Source organism: Mobula hypostoma, chromosome 2 (genome assembly GCF_963921235.1).
Source record: "Mobula hypostoma chromosome 2, sMobHyp1.1, whole genome shotgun sequence".
Classification (NCBI taxonomy): domain Eukaryota; kingdom Metazoa; phylum Chordata; class Chondrichthyes; order Myliobatiformes; family Myliobatidae; genus Mobula; species Mobula hypostoma.
In genome coordinates this window covers 177,308,878-177,330,498 of record NC_086098.1, presented here as the reverse complement: position 1 = coordinate 177,330,498, position 21,621 = coordinate 177,308,878, and the positions used below count along the sequence as shown (strand labels likewise).

The following is a 21,621-nucleotide window of genomic DNA, read 5'->3' as shown; positions in this document are numbered from 1 at the left end:
TAATAAGATCAAGTGAGTTATTGCCGAGAGTGGCCGTTGTATCCTGTGCTTAAGCTTCTGTCAGAATAGCAGTTAAATCTGGACATGAATGTTGGTCATTTGAATGCTCAGGTTGTTAGGCAAATAGCAAACAGTATTTAATCGGATCTTAATTGGGGGTGGGATGGTAGCGTAGTGGTTAGCACAACACTTTACACTCTACCAGCGACCCGGGTTCAATTCCCGCTGCTGCCTCCTCGTGACCGTGAAGGCTTCCTCCCACAGTCCAAAGGCATACAGGTTGGTAGGTTAGTTGGTCATTGTAAATTGTTCTGTGATTAGGCTAAGATTAAATCAGGGGTTGCTGGGTAGCACGGTTTGAAGGGCTGGAAGGGCCTAGTCCATACTTTATCTCAGTCAATAAATTAATGAATTTATTAGGTGTGTAAGGCTAATTGATCTTCCTGCAATAATCAGGGGGCTTTAAGTGTAATAAGTGTTATTTAAGTGTAATTGCGTTTAGAGACATGGGGTTATAAAACATGGGAAGGTGCAACATTTCAAATCAGAAATACAATCAGGTTTATTATCACTGGCATATATCGTGAAATTTGTTAACTGAGCAGCAGCAATACATGATAAATACAGAAAAAAATGAATTACAGTAAGTGTATTTATGTATATTAAATGGTTAAATTAAAAATAGTAGTGCAAAAACAAAAATAATAAAAGTGAAGTAGTGTTCATGGGTTCAATGTCCATTTAGAAATTGGATGGCAAAGGGGAAGAAGCTGTTCTCAAATTGTTGAGAGTGTGCCTTCAGGCTTCTGTACCTCTTTCCTGATGGTAGCAATGAGAAGAGGGCATGTCCTGGGTAATGAGGATCCTTAGTAATGGATACTTCCTTTCTGAGGTTTAAGGCGAACATGAGGGGAAATTTCTTCACTCGGGGTGGGTAGTGTGTGGAACGAGCTGGCAGCGGAAGTGATGGATGCCGGTTTGATTTCAGTATTCAGTAGGAGGCATGAATGAGTATGGTCAATGGAGGTGTGTGGTCATGAAGGAGTATGGTCATGGAGGTGTATGGTCATGAAGGAGTATGGTCATGGAGGTGTATGGTCAATGGAGGTGTGTGGTCATGAAGGAGTATGGTCATGGAGGTGTGTGGTCATGAAGGAGTATGGTCAATGGAGGTGTGTGGTCATGAAGGAGTATGGTCATGGAGGTGTATGGTCATGAGGGTGTATGGTCAATGGAGGTGTATGGTCATGAAGGAGTATGGTCAATGGAGGTGTATGGTCATGAAGGAGTATGGTCATGGAGGTGTGTGGTCATGGAGGAGTATGGTCATGGAGGTGTGTGGTCATGGAGGAGTATGGTCATGGAGGTGTATGGTCATGGAGGAGTATGGTCATGGAGGAGTATGGTCATGGAGGTGTGTGGTCATGGAGGTGTATGGTCATGGAGGAGTATGGTCAATGGAGGTGTGTGGTCATGGAGGAGTATGGTCATGGAGGAGTATGGTCATGGAGGTGTATGGTCATGAGGGTGTATGGTCAATGGAGGTGTATGGTCATGAAGGAGTATGGTCAATGGAGGTGTATGGTCATGAAGGAGTATGGTCATGGAGGTGTGTGGTCATGGAGGAGTATGGTCATGGAGGTGTATGGTCATGGAGGAGTATGGTCATGGAGGAGTATGGTCATGGAGGTGTGTGGTCATGGAGGTGTATGGTCATGGAGGAGTATGGTCAATGGAGGTGTATGGTCATGAAGGAGTATGGTCATGGAGGTGTATGGTCATGGAGGTGTATGGTCATGAAGGAGTATGGTCAATGGAGGTGTGTGGTCATGAAGGAGTATGGTCAATGGAGGTGTATGGTCATGAAGGTGTGTGGTCATGAAGGAGTATGGTCATGGAGGTGTATGGTCAATGGAGGTGTATGGTCATGAAGGAGTATGGTCATGGAGGTGTGTGGTCATGAAGGAGTATGGTCATGGAGGTGTATGGTCATGGAGGTGTATGGTCATGAAGGAGTATGGTCAATGGAGGTGTGTGGTCATGAAGGAGTATGGTCAATGGAGGTGTATGGTCATGAAGGTGTGTGGTCATGAAGGAGTATGGTCAATGGAGGTGTATGGTCAATGGAGGTGTATGGTCATGGAGGTGTGTGGTCATGGAGGAGTATGGTCAATGGAGGTGTATGGTCAATGGAGGTGTATGGTCAATGGAGGTGTGTGGTCATGGAGGTGTGTGGTCATGGAGGAGTATGGTCATGGAGGTGTGTGGTCATGGAGGAGTATGGTCAATGGAGGTGTATGGTCATGAAGGAGTATGGTCATGAAGGAGTATGGTCAATGGAGGTGTGTGGTCATGAAGGAGTATGGTCAATGGAGGTGTATGGTCATGAAGGAGTATGGTCATGGAGGTGTATGGTCATGGAGGTGTATGGTCATGAAGGAGTATGGTCAATGGAGGTGTGTGGTCATGAAGGAGTATGGTCAATGGAGGTGTATGGTCATGAAGGTGTGTGGTCATGAAGGAGTATGGTCATGGAGGTGTATGGTCAATGGAGGTGTATGGTCATGAAGGAGTATGGTCATGGAGGTGTGTGGTCATGAAGGAGTATGGTCATGGAGGTGTATGGTCATGGAGGTGTATGGTCATGAAGGAGTATGGTCAATGGAGGTGTGTGGTCATGAAGGAGTATGGTCAATGGAGGTGTATGGTCATGAAGGTGTGTGGTCATGAAGGAGTATGGTCAATGGAGGTGTATGGTCAATGGAGGTGTATGGTCATGAAGGAGTATGGTCATGGAGGTGTGTGGTCATGGAGGAGTATGGTCATGGAGGTGTATGGTCATGAAGGAGTATGGTCAATGGAGGTGTATGGTCAATGGAGGTGTATGGTCATGAAGGAGTATGGTCAATGGAGGTGTGTGGTCATGAAGGAGTATGGTCATGCAGGAGTATGGTCATGGAGGTGTATGGTCATGAAGGAGTATGGTCAATGGAGGTGTATGGTCAATGGAGGTGTATGGTCATGAAGGAGTATGGTCAATGGAGGTGTATGGTCAATGGAGGTGTATGGTCATGAAGGAGTATGGTCAATGGAGGTGTATGGTCAATGGAGGTGTGTGGTCATGAAGGAGTATGGTCAATGGAGGTGTGTGGTCATGGAGGAGTATGGTCATGGAGGTGTATGGTCATGAAGGAGTATGGTCAATGGAGGTGTATGGTCAATGGAGGTGTATGGTCATGAAGGAGTATGGTCATGGAGGAGTATGGTCATGGAGGTGTATGGTCAATGGAGGTGTGTGGTCATGAAGGAGTATGGTCATGCAGGAGTATGGTCATGGAGGTGTATGGTCATGAAGGAGTATGGTCAATGGAGGTGTATGGTCAATGGAGGTGTATGGTCATGGAGGTGTATGGTCATGGAGGAGTATGGTCATGAAGGTGTATGGTCAATGGAGGTGTATGGTCAATGGAGGTGTATGGTCAATGGAGGTGTATGGTCATGAAGGAGTATGGTCATGAAGGTGTATGGTCATGGAGGTGTATGGTCATGAAGGTGTATGGTCAATGGAGGTGTATGGTCATGAAGGAGTATGGTCAATGGAGGTGTATGGTCAATGGAGGTGTATGGTCATGAAGGAGTGTGGTCATGAAGGAGTATGGTCATGAAGGAGTATGGTCAATGGAGGTGTGTGGTCATGAAGGAGTATGGTCATGCAGGAGTATGGTCATGGAGGTGTATGGTCATGAAGGAGTATGGTCAATGGAGGTGTATGGTCAATGGAGGTGTATGGTCATGAAGGAGTATGGTCAATGGAGGTGTATGGTCAATGGAGGTGTATGGTCATGAAGGAGTATGGTCAATGGAGGTGTGTGGTCATGAAGGAGTATGGTCAATGGAGGTGTATGGTCATGAAGGAGTATGGTCAATGGAGGTGTATGGTCATGAAGGAGTATGGTCATGGAGGTGTGTGGTCATGAAGGAGTATGGTCAATGGAGGTGTATGGTCATGAAGGAGTATGGTCATGGAGGTGTGTGGTCATGGAGGAGTATGGTCAATGGAGGTGTATGGTCATGGAGGTGTATGGTCAATGGAGGTGTATGGTCATGGAGGTGTGTGGTCAATGGAGGTGTGTGGTCATGAAGGAGTATGGTCAATGGAGGTGTATGGTCATGAAGGAGTATGGTCAATGGAGGTGTATGGTCATGAAGGAGTATGGTCAATGAAGGAGTATGGTCAATGGAGGTGTATGGTCAATGGAGGTGTATGGTCATGAAGGAGTATGGTCAATGAAGGAGTATGGTCAATGGAGGTGTATGGGCAATGGAGGTGTATGGTCATGAAGGAGTATGGTCAATGGAGGTGTGTGGTCATGAAGGAGTATGGTCAATGGAGGTGTGTGGTCATGAAGGAGTATGGTCATGCAGGAGTATGGTCATGGAGGTGTATGGTCATGAAGGAGTATGGTCAATGGAGGTGTATGGTCAATGGAGGTGTATGGTCATGAAGGAGTATGGTCAATGGAGGTGTATGGTCAATGGAGGTGTATGGTCATGAAGGAGTATGGTCAATGGAGGTGTATGGTCATGAAGGAGTATGGTCATGGAGGTGTGTGGTCATGGAGGAGTATGGTCATGGAGGTGTATGGTCATGAAGGAGTATGGTCAATGGAGGTGTATGGTCAATGGAGGTGTATGGTCATGAAGGTGTATGGTCAATGGAGGTGTATGGTCATGAAGGAGTATGGTCAATGGAGGTGTGTGGTCATGAAGGAGTATGGTCATGCAGGAGTATGGTCATGGAGGTGTATGGTCAATGGAGGTGTATGGTCATGAAGGAGTATGGTCATGGAGGTGTATGGTCATGGAGGAGTATGGTCATGGAGGTGTATGGTCATGGAGGAGTATGGTCAATGGAGGTGTATGGTCATGGCGGAGTATGGTCATGGAGGTGTATGGTCATGGAGGAGTATGGTCAATGGAGGTGTATGGTCATGGAGGAGTATGGTCAATGGAGGTGTATGGTCATGAAGGAGTATGGTCATGCAGGAGTATGGTCATGGAGGTGTATGGTCATGGAGGAGTATGGTCATGCAGGAGTATGGTCATGGAGGTGTATGGTCAATGGAGGTGTATGGTCATGAAGGAGTATGGTCATGGAGGTGTATGGTCATGGAGGAGTATGGTCAATGGAGGTGTATGGTCATGAAGGAGTATGGTCAATGGAGGTGTATGGTCAATGGAGGTGTATGGTCATGAAGGAGTATGGTCAATGGAGGTGTATGGTCAATGGAGGTGTATGGTCATGAAGGAGTATGGATGGTCAATGGAGGTGTATGGTCATGAAGGAGTATGGTCATGAAGGAGTATGGTCATGGAGGTGTATGGTCAATGGAGGTGTGTGGTCATGGAGGAGTATGGTCAATGGAGGTGTATGGTCATGAAGGTGTATGGTCAATGGAGGTGTATGGTCATGAAGGAGTATGGTCATGGAGGTGTGTGGGTGGAGGTTGATTAGACTAGGCAGAGTGTTAGTTCAGCATGTACTAGGAGGGCCTGTTTGTATGCTGTAGTGCTCGACGACTCTAAATAGAATTTCCATCATACCTCAAGCTTACCGATCATTAAGTACGCATTAATTAATAATGCCTTTTCCCAGCACTTAGTCCAACACCTTCTATGCCCTGGAGTTTGCTGTGTCCATAGAACAGTACAGCGTAGTACGGGCCCTTCAGCAAACAATGCTGTGCCATGATCAATGCAACTCTTCCCTCCTACATGGCCAATAACCCTCCATTTTCCTTTCATCCATGTGCCTCTCTAAGAGTCTCTTAGACGTCCCTAATGTATCAGCCTCTACTACCACCTCCAACAGATCATTCCAGGTGCATACCACTCTGTGTAGAAAACCTGTCTCCACTCAGTTGAGAAGGATGTGCTCTGGTATTGCCCCTTGCTGCCCTGGGAACATAGTGTTGGCTGCCCACTCTATCTGTGCCTGTTATAAACCTCTACTATCAAGTTGCCTTTCATCTTGCTACACTCCAAAGAGAAAAGCCCTAGCTCACTCAGACTATCTTCATAAGACATGCTGTCCAATCCATGCAGCATCCTGGTAAGTCTCCTTTGTACCCTCTCGAAAGCTTCCACATCCTTCCTATAATGAGGTGACCAGAACTGAACACAATACTCCCAAATGTGGTCCAGCCAGAGTTTTATGGAGCTGCAATGCTACCTTGCAGCTCTTGAACTCAATCTCCCATCTAATGAGGACTAACACTTAATACACCTCATTAATCACCCTCTCAGCTTGTTCCTAGATATTTCCTAAATGTTGTAGTTCCAGTTATTTCAGTAGTAATTGCAAATGGTCAGCGATATTTTCCCCATTCGTCAGATACGCGGTGGAACAGTGCTCTTCAACAGTCTATCTTTTTTGTCTGCCAGTAAAGCCACAAGCCTTGGAACTAAATACTGGGACTTAATCAGTAGCTCAAGGGCTTCAGTAAAGTGGTAGCCTTGGAGCCCGGCTTGGAAAACCTTGCCCATGCATTGCCCCCACACAAATGAACTTGAAAATCATAGCTACCTTCTCCAAGGGTGACAAGAATCTCCCGACTTACATAAAGCTTGATATACTTTTCAGGTTATTGCTTTAGGCAGTGATTTTGCATTGCTGCTCTCCCACTCTAGAATGTTTCTTGTGACTCTAAATTAAATTTGCCACGCTTATTATTTTTATTTAATCTTATTTTGAGATACCGAGTGGAACAGGCCCTTTCAGCACAGTGGGCCACATCGCCCAGCAACCCTCTGATCTAACCCTCGCCTAATCACAGGACAATTTACAATGACCAATTAACCTACCAACTGGTATGTCTTTGGACTGTAGGAGGAAACCAGAGCACCCAGAGGAAACCCATGCAGTCATGGGAGGAACGTACAAACTCTTTACAGACAGTGCTGGAATTGAACTCCAAACTCTGGAATGCCCTGACCTGTAATAGCGTCAGGCTAACTGCTACGCTACTGTGGCACCCTTACTATGATTGCTTTTTTTTTCATTTTCATTTTTAAAATATTTTATTGATATATAATCTTCTACAGCTATAAAATACAAAAGTTTTACAAGTTAGTATATAATTAATAAAGCTGAAAAAAAACTTATACGTGGTAATGAAAAAAAAATTTATGTAAGAAAAAGAAGGAAAAAAGAGAACCCCAACTAACTAAAAAAAAACCCCTCTAACTACAAAAGAAAAAAAAACCATTAGGAACCAACTCCCGAAGCAATATGTCTTACAATCATCTATATATATAAAAGAAGAAAAAACAACAACTGCCAAATCACATTTATATAACATAAAATTGGAAGGAAACCATATAAATTAATTCAAATTAAATGATAATATTTGGCGAAAGAGCGCCACCTTCTCTCAAAATCGAATCGGGGATCAAAAATTCTACTTATAATTTTTTCCAAACTAAGGCATTACATCACTTGGGAAAACCATTGAATTAGTGTAGGGGCAGAAGTGTCTTTCCACTTCAATAAAATAGCTCTTCTTGCCAACAACGTAACAATGCTTTTCTTTAAATCCCAAGTGTCCTTGTTCCTTAATGCTCAGTTTCCCTTTAAAGTTTATGTGGCAATAAGTTCATAGTTCCCTCTTTACCCTTTACCCACTTTATTGGCATTTCTAAAATCATTATATATTTATATATTGTTTATTATTAAAGAAATAATTGTTCATTGTTAAGTAATTAAAATATCATTTATTAGAGTCATAGGATTATACATGGGTGTAACTGTATGGTAAGAGCTAGAGGATTTAGTTGTAATCGGAGGAAGAACTTATTTTCAGCCAGAGAATGGCTAGAATCTAGCGCACCATCTTGGGAAGATGGTACTCTCATGTTTGTGAAGCATTTAGATTAGAGATTCCCAACCCTTTAGATGCCATGGACCCCTGCCATTAACCAAGGGGTCCGTGGATCCCAGGTTGGGGGCTCCTGATTTAGATGAACACTTGAAGCGTCATGGCATAGATGCGTACAGGAGGAGTGCTGGAAAATCAGATTAATGTAGGTCAGGGGAGAATGATGAAGCCATTTCAAGGAGCCAAATGGCCAAATTTGGCTCCTGTTCCTTATGTTTATATTGTAATGCTCTGAATAGTATTTTGTTTGCTTAGTTTTGGGTACGTGTGGATGAGATCCATCATCTGCAGCAGGAATTCCCAACCTGACGTCCACGGATGGGTCCTGCTAATGGTAGGGATCCATGGCACAAAAAAGATTGGGAACTCCTGCTCCAATCCTTCACCAGTTGCCTAGACTCAACCCAGGCTCATTTCCATGGTTAACAACCTGTGACCTTTCTGCTTAACAGGAGCTGTGATAAACTGGAACTTAGCAAAGTCTCCCTACAAGACTTCCAGCAATTTCTGCTGGAATACCAAAAGGTAAGTGAAACCACTCACCCCTTCCCCGTGGCAAAGTTTCTTTTTAAATGATTTATTTATTGTGAGCCTGCCAATATTGCCCAACCTCTAACTTCCTTTGAAAACTGGTGGTGAGCCACCACCTTGGACTGTCACAATCCATGCACAGAAGCTCTGATGCAGAGGAAGAGCTTGTTAGATTATTTCAGAGGGCAGCCAGATTCCTGTTGGCCTGGAGTCACATAGAAGTCAGCCTAGACAATACTGTTTGATTTTCTCCCTTAGTAGAAGTTTAATTCCACAAGGTGAGCGCTTCAGGCAATCCGGTTGTTACATTTTCAGTTATTCTTGACATCAGCTTATTACTTATTATTAACCAGTCGGAAGCTGTCGCCTCCTCTTCGAAAGGGCGGCACAATAGCGTAGCTGTTGGGGTAATGCTATTACAGATGCAGTGAACCAGGTTCGATTCCTGCTGCTCTTTGTAAGCAGTTTGTGTGTTTTCCCTGCGACCGTGTGGGTGCTCCAGTTGGGCTAGAAGAGCCTGATGCTGTGCTGTATCTCTAAATAATAAGTTCAGAATTAATCTTATATTTTATGTTTTTATTTTGGATAGGGAAGGAGCTTAAAAGCTAATGTAAACTCAAAGTGTGTGGATGAGTGCATACGTTTACCTGTTGGGGGTTGGGGAGTCGTAGAAGAGCACAACTCAGAAACAGGCACTTCGGCCCACCTAGTCTGTGCTGAACCAGTTAAACTGACTAGTACCATTGACCTGAACCCAGACCACACTCTTATGACCCCCCTTAAATTTTTCACCTTTCACCCTTAACCCATGTAGTCCCACGCAACCTCAGTGGAAAAAGTCTGCTTGCAGTTACCCTGTCCATTGGAAGGGGGATTTCTGCTATTAACCCACTTCCTTCTGCTGTGAAGAAGGGTGGTGGTAGATGATAGGCAGGGAGAAGCTGCCTCCATATGGAAATAAGACCAAATCAATCTGATACCTTCTGCTGCCATCTACCAGAGTACTTTTCATAGTCTTGAATTCTGTCTCAGTAATTACTGCTCACTCAACTAAACATTCAGTAATTCACCATTCATAACCTTCATCCTTCTGACCTTCTGTTTCCGTTGTCCAGGAACTGTGGGCGACAGATATTCAGCGGGTACGAGAATTCATGTTCAATTACCTCCGAGATCCTCTTCGGGAGATTGAGGATCCCTTCTTCTACCTCGATGAAGTAAGATTATCCTCATACTGTGAAGCACAGCCTATTTGTCAAGGGAGTTGGTTTCTCAATCACGTACTGACCTAACAATCAGGTCAAGAAGCATCTGCGGGGGTGAATTGTCGAATTTTGGGGTCAGAACCCTGGATCAGGACTGAGAGTGGAGAGATACATAGAGGGGTGTGTTAAGACAGGATATTGAGGTAATTAGTGGATTGAGGATGGGTATAAAATAACATAGTGGAAGGGTGGGCTGGAGATGTGAGACAGAGGCATTAGTATATTGGCATTGAAAGATTGTTTTATCTTGTACTACCTCAATGCTGTGGGTAAAAAATTTGACCTGTATGAACAGTATGCAAGACAAGCTTTTCATTGTGCCTCTGTACATGTGACAATAATAAACCAACTCCACATCCAAAACCTTGTTGAACTTGAGGGGGTATCCTGTTGACTGTGTGAAATTCCCAAAGGAGGAGTCAAAAAGGATCCAGTATAATTTCATTCCCAGCATCCGTCTCTGTCCTTCAGGTCAGAAGGGCTGTACTCTTCTCACAGTGTCATCGTGCAACTCAGGGCAGGCATGCAGATTGGGCCTCTCCAGCGATGCTGATTGTTGTTGAGGTCTCCAAGCTGAGGTGTCCACAAACGCTCTCAGAGTTTTCCATCGGATTCCCATGGTCTTGTACACACTGACCATTCTAGTTGGCACTGGTTCACTGTCTATCATACATGAAATGCGTGTGTATATCGACATTTGCTTTGTCAGCACCGCTCTTCGCCCTCAGTTGGAATTTGGCTCAAGGGGTGTCACATGCAATATCTGTTCTACTAGAGCAATGCACACAAAATGCTGGAGGAACCCAGCAGGTCAGGCAGCATCTATGGAAGTAATCAACAGTTGACGTTTCAGGCCAAGACTCTTCATCAAGACAGTTTTACTAATCTTGTTTGGGCATGTACTAACAAAATCTTGTCAACTAAACACATTGTCTGCACAAAGGCAGCGAGACTCTGAGCAAGGATCCAGTGGAGAAAGAGAGAGAGAGTGTGTCATTAAACATAGAACATTACAGCACAGTAAGGCCTTTGACCCACGATGCACTACTGACCTTTTAATCTTCTCCAAGATCAGTCTCACCCTTCCTCCCCACCACCACCCATTTTCCTCTCAACCATGTGACAATCTAAGAGCCTCTTAAATGTTCTTAATGTATCTACCCCTACCATCACCCCGACAGTGCATTCCGCACACTCACCACTCTGTATAAATAAAAACCTACCTCTGACCCCCACCCCATACTTACCCCAATCAGCTTAAAAATGTGCCTCCCCTACCCCCCTCCTATTAGCCATTTCCACCTTGGGAAAGAGGCACTGAATGTCCACTCTATCTATACTTTTTGCCATCTTGTACCTCTTATCAAGTCATCTCTCATCCTCCTTCTCTCCAAGGAGAAAAGCCCTAGCTCACTCAAGCTATCTTCAAAAAACATGCTCTCTAATCCAGGCAGCATCCTGGTAAAGTTCCTCTGCACCCTCTCTTTAAGTTTTCACATCCTTCCTCTAATGAGCTGACCAGAACTGAACACAATATTCCAAGTGTGCCAATCAATAACTGACAGGCAAGGCAGAAGGAAATGGGTACGTCATAGAGCCAGAGATGGTGGTTGATTCAATGGAGAGAGAATGGAAGGGATGAATGGAGTAGAGACATCTAATTGCAAGACCCTACAAAGGATTGCTGAGAGGATTATCGGGGTCTTTCTTCCATCCATCGGAGATATTTATCGGGAGCACTGTGTATGCGGGGCCCCTAGCATTGCTAGTGATCCCTCCCATCTCTCCTGCATGAGGCCCTTTGACCCTGTACCATCAGGCAGGAGGTACGGTAGCATTAGGACAAGAACTGTTAGGATGGGAAACAGCTTCTTCGCTCGAGCCGTGAGACGACTGCTCCCTGCCACCACCCAGGTCTCATCATGAATGAAGCGCAACATTTACTTAACTTGGGTCTTAATGGGTCCCTTATTATTTATTAATTTATTTGTGGTAATGTTACTTTATGTGTTGTGTGCGTGAGTTACATGTACTGTCTTGTGCACCTTGGTCTAGAGGAACATTGTTTTGTTTTGTGGTATACGGTTGACTAGTGGTAGGGCTACAGAGAGCGTAATGGTTTAGTCAAAGCAAATTTATTATCAAACTACATGTATGTCACCGTATGTTGCCATATATCAACGTTTATATGCATCTTTAAGAGCTGAGCAGGTAATTTTAACCCTGTAGGTACTAACACTGTAGCTCAGGGTAAAACCAATGGGAACTGGCACTTGTAAATGCATTGGTGGGTTCAGCACTGGAGCACGATAAAGTTATTGTTTCAAACCTTTCACTTCTTTCTTTCACATTCTTTTCAGTTCTTGACTTTCCTGTTCTCCAAAGAAAACTCCATCTGGGACTCGAGATATGATCACGTCTGCGTCGAAGAGATGAACAACCCGCTGTCACATTACTGGATTTCATCGTCACACAACACGTGAGTAATGGCCCCACCAACTCTGTAGTCGGAATCACCTCCACGTTAATTCCACGTGCTAAAGTGGTAATGTAGTCCCAATTACCTGTTTCATTTGGTGTATTTCCAAGTGGTCCTGTCACTGACACATACAGTGTCTTAAGTGAATAATTTAATCCAGATAAAGTTTCTATACTTAAACTCAGATCCCTCTCTTGCCACTTCTCTGCTTCTGGCTATACAGATTTCTCTTCCTGTATCCTTCCTAAGTAGTTAGAAAGGAGATGAAGAGGAATTTCTTTAGCCAGAGCATGGTGAATCTGTGGAATTCGTCGACATGGACGGCTGTGGAGGCCAAGTCATTGGGTGTATTTGAAATGGAGGTTGATAGGTTCTTGTTTAGTAAGGGTGTCAAAGGTTACGGGGAAAAGGCAGGAGAATGAGGTAGAGGAAAATAAAATCAGCCATGATCGAATGGTGGTGCAGGCTAGGAGGAGCTGGATGGCCTACGTCTGTTCCTGTATCAGAATCAGAATCAGGTTTATTATCACCAGCATGTGTCATGAAATTTGTTAACTTAGCAGCATCGGTTCAATACAATACATAACATAGAAGAAGAAAAAATAAGTAAATCAGTTACTGTATATGTATATTGAATAGATTGAAAATTGTGCAAAAACTGAAAAAAAAAGTTTAAAAAGTGAGGTAGTGTTCACGGGTTCACTGCCAATTTCGGAATCAGATCAGAATGCCATCTTCCCCTCTGTCTTATGATGTTAGGGGATAAAACTAACTTCCGCTTTTCCCCCTGTTGCTTTTGTAGTGCAGAACATAGCAGTTAAATTGCTGGACTAGTTTCTGGAGTGGAGGAACACGAGTTCCAAACCATAACAGCAGCTGGGATATTGAATTTCAAGTAACAAAATAAATCTGAATTTTGAAAAGAAGATAGTGTCAGAAATTCTTATAAAGACTGACTGATTTACTTAGTACTGTGAAGGAAAGGAAATCTGTTGTTCTTACTCCAGCCCTTGGGTATCAGCGTAGGAAAATGAGGGGAAATTTGACAGAAATTTGATAGTTAAGTTAAAATAATTAGTGCAATAAAACCCAGAAATAATCAAGTAGTGAGGTAGTCTCCTTGGTTCAATGTCCATTTAGGAAGAAGCTGTTCCTGAATCGCTGAGTGAGTGCCTTCAGGCTTCTGTACCTCCTTCCCAATGGTAACAATGAGAAGGGGGCATGTCCTGGGTGGTGGGGGTCCTTAATGATGGACTTTGCATTCCTAAGGCACCGCTCCTTGAAGCTGTCTAGGACACTGCAGAGGCTAGTACTCATGTTGGAGCTGACTAATTTTACAAGTTTCTGCAACTTATTCCAATCTTGTGCAATAGCAACCACCCCCCCCCCCATACCAGACAGTGATGCTGCCAGTTAGAATGTTCTCCATGCTACATTTATAGAAGTTTTTGAGTGTTTTAGTTGACAAACCAAACCTCCTCAAACTCTGATTGAAATATAGCTGCTGTCTTGCCCTCTTTATAGTTTCAGTGTTATGTTGCGTCCAGGTTAGATCCTCAGCGATACTGACACCCAGGAACTGGAAATTGCTCACTCTCCCCACTTCTGATCTCTCTATGAGGATTGGTTTCCTGAGGTCCACAGCCAGCTCTTTGGTCTTGCTGACGTTGAGTGCAAGGCCATTGCTGCGACACCCTTTCATCACCATCTAAAATCCTGCCAGCTATGGTTGTATCATCACCAAATTTATAGATAGCATTTGAGCTATGCCTAGCCACACAGTCATGGGTGTAGAGAGAATAGAGCAGTGGGCTAAGCACACAGCCCTCAGGTGCACCAGTGTTGATCGTCAGCGAGGTGGAGATGTTATTTCCAATCCACACAGATTGTGGTCTTCCTGTTAGGAAGTTGAGGATCCAGTTGCAAAGGAAGATACAGAGGCCCAAGTTCTGTAGCTTTTCTATCAGGACTGTAGGAATGATGGTGTTAAATGCTGAGTATAGTCAATGAACAGTGGTATTTGCATTGTCCAGCTGATCCAAGGCTGTGTGGAGAGCCATTGAGATTGCATCTGCTGTAGACCTTTTGTGGTGATAGGCAAGTTGCAGAGGGTCAAGTCCTTCCTAAGACAGGTGTTGATTCTATCCATGATCAACTTCTCAAAGCATTTCATCACCGTAGCTGTGAGTGTTTCTAGATGATAGCCACTGAAGCAGCTCACGCTGCTCTTTTTGGGCACTGGTATAATTGTTGCCCTTGTGAAGCAGGTGGGAACTTCTGACTGTAGCAATAAGAGATTGAAAATGTCCTTGAATACTCCTGCTAGTTGGTTGGTACAGGTTTTCAGAGCCTTACCAGGTACTCCATCAGGCCCTGGCACCTTGCGAGGGTTCACCCTCTTGAAAGACAGCCTGACATCGGCCTCTGAGACAGAGATCACAGGGCCACTGGGTACAGCAGGGATCCTCGTAGCTGTAGTTATATTCTCCTTTTCAAAGCGGGCATAAAAGGCATTGAGTTCATCTGGTAGTGAAGCATCGCTGCCATTCATGATTTTGGGTTTTACTTTGTAGGAAGTAATGGCCTGCGAACACTGCCAGAGTTGACGTGCATCCAATGTCGCCTCTGAATTGTTTCTTGGCTCTTGAAATAGCAGTCCGCAAGTCATACCTGGTTTTCTTATACAGACCTGATTGCTATGATCTAGCCCTCAGCAGACTATGAACCTCTTGGTTCATCCATGGGTTTTAGTTTGGGAATGTACAGTAAGTTTTTGTAGGCACACATGCATCCACACGGGTTTTAATAAGTTGGTAACAACTGCGGCATATTCATCCAGATTCGAAGATGAATCCCTGAATACAGTCCAGTCCACCGATTCAAAGCAGTCTTGTAGGCGCTTCTGTGCCTCCGTGATCCATACCTTCTTAGTCCTCACTGCTGGTGCTGCAGTCTTCAGTCTCTGCCAAAACTCAGGGAGTAGAAGTACAGCTAGGTAATCAGACTTCCCGAAGTGAGGGCATGAGATAGCACGCTAGGCAGTCCTGAACTTAGTGTAACAGTGGTTCGGTCTGTTATTTCCTCTGGTATTACAGGTAATTTGTTGATAATTATTTATTGACTTTATCAAGCTGGCCTGGTTGAAATTACCCAGAATGATGGGGAAGGCATCAGAGTGTGCTGTTTCCTGCCTGTTGATTACATCACTTAGTTTGCCTAGAGGCTGTTTGATATTGGCCTGAGGTGGAATGTACACCACTAAAATTATGAGGCGGTGTAGATAGAACAAATGCAAGCAGGCTTTTTCCTCTGAGGTTCAGTGAGAATGAGAGATCATGGGTTAAAGGTGAAAGATGAAATGTTTAAGGAGCACATGAGGGGAAACTTCATGCAGAGTGTGGAACTAGCATGAGGTGGATGCGAGTTCGATTGCAATATTTAAGAGAGGTTTGGATAAGTCCGCGGATGGGAGGGCAATGGAGGGCTAATGTCCAGGGGCAGAATGATAGTATGGTATGGACTAGATCGGTTGAGGGGCCTGTTTCTGTGCTGTAGTGCTCTATGACTCTTTAAGTGCAGTGGACTGAGATAATCTCCTGTCAGGGAATGAGACAGGATTGATATCCTAGTGGGAAGGTTTGCTAGTCCTACACGGGGGTTGGGGGAGGGGAAGGTTTAAACTAGAGTTGCAGGGGGATTGAAACCAGAGTGCCAGAAGAGCTAGTGGAGTGTTTGTGGAGAAAGTTATTGTTAAGCCTACATACAAAGTCAGGAATCAAAAGGTCGAGTCTGGCGGGACTAATATTCTGAGCAGTGTATATTTCAGTGCGAGGAGTATTGTAGGAAAGGCGGATGAGTTTGGGCATGGATCAACTCCTGGAATTATGACATTTCAGCCATTAGTGAGACTTGGTTGCAGTAGGGGCTGGAATGGCAGCTCAATGTTTTGGGGTTCCGTTGACTTAGACATGATAGAGCTGGAGGAGTGGCATTACTAGTCAGGGAAAATATTACAGTGTTGCTCAGGACAGACTGGAGAGCTCATCTAGCAAGACTTTATGGGTAGAATAGAAGAATAGGAAAGGTAAGACCACATGAAAGAGATTATGTTATAGATCACCCAACAGTCCATGGGATTTAGAGGAGCAAATTTGTAGAGAGATTGCAGACTGTTGCAAGAAACATAAGGCTGTGGTAAGGAGGTGATTTTAATTTTCCACATGTTGACTGGGATGCCCATACTGTAAAAGGGCTGGATGGGAAAGATTTTGTCAAATGTGCTCAGGAAAAGTTTCCTTAATCAGTACATTTAGAAGTTCCAACTACTAGAGAGAGTGTGATACTAGATCTCCTATTAGAGAATGTGATAGGGCAGGTGACAGAAGTTTGTGTAGGGGAATACTTTGCATCTAGTAATCATAATGCCATTAGCTTCAAAGTAAATATGCAAAAGGATAGGTTTGGTCCTCAGGTTGAGATTCTAAATTGGAGAAAGGCCAATTTTGATGGTGTCAGAAAGGATCTGGCAAGTGTGGATTGGAACAAGTTGTTTTCTGGCAAAGGTGAACTTGATAAGTGGGAAGCTGACAAAAGTGAAATTTTGAGAGTACAGTCTGTAAGTTCCTTTCCGAATAAAAGGCAAGGATAACAGGTTTAGGGAACCTTGGTTTTTGAGAGAATTGAGGCCCTGGTTAAGAAAAAGAAGGAAGCGCATAGCAGGTATAAGCAGGCAGGAACAAATGAGGTACTGGAAAGAAATACAAATAAGAAATGCAAGGATCACTTAAAGAAATCAGGAAGGCTAAAAGAAGACATGAGGTTGCTCTGGCAGACAAGGTGAAGGAGAATCCTAAGGATTTCTACAGATATATTAAGAGCAAAAGAATTGCAAGGGACAAAATTGGTGATCTTAAAGATCAGAGTGGTAATCTTCGCGTGGAGCTGAAAGAGATGGGGGAGATCTTAAATTGGATTTTTTGAATCTGAGTTTACTCAGGAGAATGACACAGAATGTATAGATGTGAGGCAATGCAGCAGTGAGGTCATGGACCCTATACAGATTACAGAGGAGGAGGTGTTTGCTGCCTTGAGGCAAATTAGGGTGGATAAATCCTCATGGCCTGACAAGATGCTCCCGTGTGGGAGGCTGGTGCAGAAATTGCAGGGGCCTGGCAGAGAGATTTAAAACATCCTTAGCCATGGGTGAGGTACCAGAGGATTGGAAGATAGCTAATGTTCTCCTGTTGTTGAGGAAAGGTTCTAAGAATAAGCCAGGAAATTATAGGCCGGCGAGTCTGACGTTGGTAGTGGGAAAGTTATTGGAAGGTACGCTAAGGGACCGGAATTTTGAGTATTCGGATAGATAAGGGATATTCACTTGGCTTTGTTCGTGGTAAATTCGTGTCTCACCAGTCTTAGAGTGTTTGAGGAAGCTACCAGGAAAGCTGATGAAGATAAGGCAGTGGATGTTGTCTATAAGGATTTTAGCAAGGCCTTTGACAAGGTTCTGCATGGTAGGTTGGTCAAGAAGGTTCAATCATTTGGCATTCAAGATGAAGTAGTCAATTGGATTAGACGTTGGCTTTGTGGGAGAATCCAGAGGGTTATAGTGGAGAGTTGCCTGTCTGACAGGAGGCCTGTGACTAGTGGTGTGCCACAGGGATTGGTGCTGGGTCCATTGTTGTTTGTCATCTATATCAATAATCTGGATGATAATGTGGTAAACTAGATCAGCAAATTTGCAGATGACACCAAGATAGCGCGTGTAGTGGACAGTGAGAAAGACTATCATGGCTTGAGACAGGATCTGGACCAGCTGGAAAAATGGGCTGAAGCTTGGCAGATGGAATTTAGTGCAAACAAGTGTGAGATGTTGCACTTTAGGAAGACCAGCTAGGGTAGGTCTTCCGCAGTGAGTGACAGGGCATTGAAGAGTGCAGTAGAATAGAGGGATCTGGGAATACAGATCCATAATTCCTTATAAGTGGTGTCATAGGTAAATAGAGTCATAAAGAAATCTTTTGGCACCTTGGCCTTCATATATTATGTATAGGAGTTGGGATGTTATGTTGAAGTTGTGTAAGATGTTGGTGAGGCCTAATTTGGAGTATTGTGTCCAGTCCTGTCACCTACCTACAGAAAGGATATAGATAAGATTGAAAGAGTGCTGAGAAAATTTACAAGGATATTGCCAGGACTTGAAGACCTGAGTTATCGGGAAATGCTGAATAGATTAGGACCTTATTCCCTGGAACGTAGAAGATTGAGGGGAGATTTGATGGAGGTATACAGAATTGTGAAGGGTATAGAACCATGGAACCATAGAACATCACAGCATAAAAACAGGCCTTTTGGCCCTTCTTGGCTGTGCCGAACCATTCTTCTGCCTAGTCCTACTGACCTGCACCTGGACCATATCCCTCCATACATCTCTCATCTGTGTGCCTGTCCAAGTTTTTCTTAAATGTTAAAAGTGAGCCCTCATTTACCACTTCATCTGGCAGCTCATTCCACACCCCCACCACTCTCTGCGTGAAGAAGACCCCCCTAAACTTTTCCCTCTTCACCCTTAACCCATGTCCACTTTTTTTTTCTCCCCTAGCCTCATTGGAAAAAGCCTGCTTGCATTCACTCATCATAATTTTACATACCTCTATCAAATCTCCCCTCATTCTTCTACGCTCCAGGGAATAAAGTCCTAACCTATTCAACCTTTCTCTGTAACTCAGTTTCTCAAGTTCCGGCAACATCCTTGTAAACCTTCTGCACTCTTTCAACCTTATTAATATCCTTCCTGTAATTTGGTGACCAAAACTGCACACAATATTCCAAATTCGGCCTCAACAATGCCTTATACAACCTCACTATAACATTCCAACTCTTATACTCAATACTTTGATTTATAAAGGCCAATGTACCAAAAGCTCTCTTTACGACCCTATCTACCTGTGATGCCACTTTTAGGTAATTTTGTATCTGTATTCCCAGATCCCTCTGTTCTACTGCACTCCTCAGTGCCCTACCATTTACCTTGTATGTTCTACCTTGGTTTGTCCTTCCAAAGTGCAATACCTCACACTTGTCTGTATTAAACTTCACCTGCCATTTTTCCAGCTGGTCAAATCCCTCTGCAAGCTTTGAAAACCTTCCTCACTGTCCACTACACTTCTAATCTTTGTATCATCAACAAATTTGCTGATCCAATTTACCACATTATCATCGAGATCATTGATATAGATGACCAATAACAATGGACCCAGCACTGATCCCTGTGGCACACCACTAGTGACAGGCCTCCGCTCTGAGAAGCAATTCTCTACTACCCCTCTTTGGCTTCTTCCATTGAGCCAATGTCTAATCCAATTTACTACCTCTCCATGTATACCTAGCGACTGAATCTTCCTAACTAACCTCCCATGTGGGACCTTGTCAAAGGCCTTACTGAAGTCCATGTAGACAACATCCACTGCCTTCCCTTCATCCACTTTCCTGGTAACCTCCTCGAAAAACTCTAATAGTTTTGTCAAACATGACCTACCACGCACAAAGCCATGTTGACTCTCCCTAGTAAGTCCCTGTCTATCCAAATACTTGTAGATCCTATCTCTTAGTACTCCTTCCAATAATTTACCAAATTTACCGGCCTATAATTTCCTGGATTACTTTTAGAGCCTTTTTTAAACAAGGGAACAACATGAGCTATCCTCCAATCCTCCGGCACCTCACCCGTAGATACCGACATTTTAAATTTATCTTCCAGGGCCCCTGCAATTTCAACACTAGTCTCCTTCAAGGTCCGAGGGAATACCCTGTCAGGTCCTGGGGATTTATCTACTCTGATTTGCCTCAAGATAGCAAGCACCTCTTCCTCTTCAATCTGTATAAGTTCCATGACCTCACTGCTTGTTTGCCTTATTTCCATTGACTCCATGCCAGTTTCCTTAGTAAATACAGACGCACAAAAACCATTTAAGATCTCCCCCATTTCTTTTGGTTCCATACATAGCCGACCACTCTGATCTTCAAGAGGACCAATATTATCCCTTACTATCCTTTTGCTCTTAATATACCTGTAGAAGCTCTTTGGATTATCCTTCACCTTGACTGCCAAAACAAACTCATGTCTTTTTTTAGCCCTCCTGATTTCTTTCTTAAGTATTTTTTTGCACTTTTTATACTCCTCAAGCACCTTATTTGCTCCCTGTTTCCTATACATGTCATACATCTCTCTCTTCCTCTTTATGAGAGTTCCAATATCCCTTGAGAACCAAGGTTCTTTATTCTTATTCACTTTGCCTTTAATCCTGACAGGAACATACTCTGAAAATCTGCACTCCGAAAATTTCACTTTTGAAGGCCTCCCGTTTACCAATCACATCCTTGCCAGAGAACAATCTGTCCCAATCCACGCTTTTTAGATCCTTTCTCATTTCTTCAAATTTGGCCTTTTTCCAGTTTAGAACCTCAACCCGAGGACCAGATCATCTTTATCCATGATCAATGATCAAGCTGAAACTATATATATGGTATACAAACGAAACGATATGGTAAATGCAAGCACACTTTTCCACTAAGGTTGGGTGAGATTACATCTAGAGGTTAAGGGTGAAAGGTGAAATGCTTAAGGTAAATATGAGGGCGAACATCACTCAGAGGGTGGTAAGAGTGTGGAACAAGCTGCCAGCGCAAGCGATGGATGTGGGTTTGATTTCAACAATTAAGAGAAATTTGGATTGGTACGAGGATGAGAGGGGTATGGTGGGCAACGGTCTGGATGCAAGTCGATGGGACTTGGCAGCTGCATGGTTAGGCATGGACAAGATGGGCTGATGGACCTGTTTCTGTACTATAGTGTTCTATGACCGTGACCCATTCATTTCAATTAATATTGAGCAATAAGTTGTTGTCTAGCCAGTGACATCCATGCCATATGTAAGGCTACAGTATTCCAAATTGTTACATTAACAGTGTGGGTGAGGAACTCTGATAATTAAGCATGCTGGGACTCTAGTGGAGCTGCTCTGGCAGATTTTCCAGCTCATTGGTTAATACACCAACACACGGTCAGTTCCAGGTTGGATGCTGCACTGTGGTGCAATAAATTTTCTAGTGAACCAAGGTGAATGCAGGAGGCAAAACCTGGGGAGTTTAAAGAGAGCATGGGAGACAGGGCCCTAGTGAGTTTAAAGGCTGCGAAGGAACAAGGCCCACTTGAATTTGGAAACAGGGCCGTGTTGAGCTTACAGGGACTGTTTGATTGGGGCATTGTTGAGTCTGAACGGAGTGTGAGAAATAAGACTATGAGTTTAAAGAGAGTTGGAAATGGGCCCCAGTGAGTTAGTAGAGAATATGGGAAATAGGGCTTTGGTAAGTTTAAAGGTTGTGAGGGAACAGGGCCCACTAAGTTTGG

The 21,621-nt window shown here is 43.9% G+C and overlaps 1 protein-coding gene across 2 annotated transcripts in view; it reads left to right on the top strand.

Annotated features, from left to right (window-relative positions):
- The window catches only part of plcg1 (phospholipase C, gamma 1), a 199,421-nt gene that overhangs the window by 115,464 nt on the left and 62,336 nt on the right, over positions 1–21,621 (top strand). For both annotated transcript variants that reach the window (XM_063041159.1, XM_063041158.1), the window contains exons 8-10: positions 8,390–8,462; positions 9,584–9,685; positions 12,094–12,212. In XM_063041159.1, the coding sequence (XP_062897229.1) occupies positions 8,390–8,462; positions 9,584–9,685; positions 12,094–12,212 (294 nt within the window). The remainder of the gene's footprint in view (positions 1–8,389; positions 8,463–9,583; positions 9,686–12,093; positions 12,213–21,621) is intronic.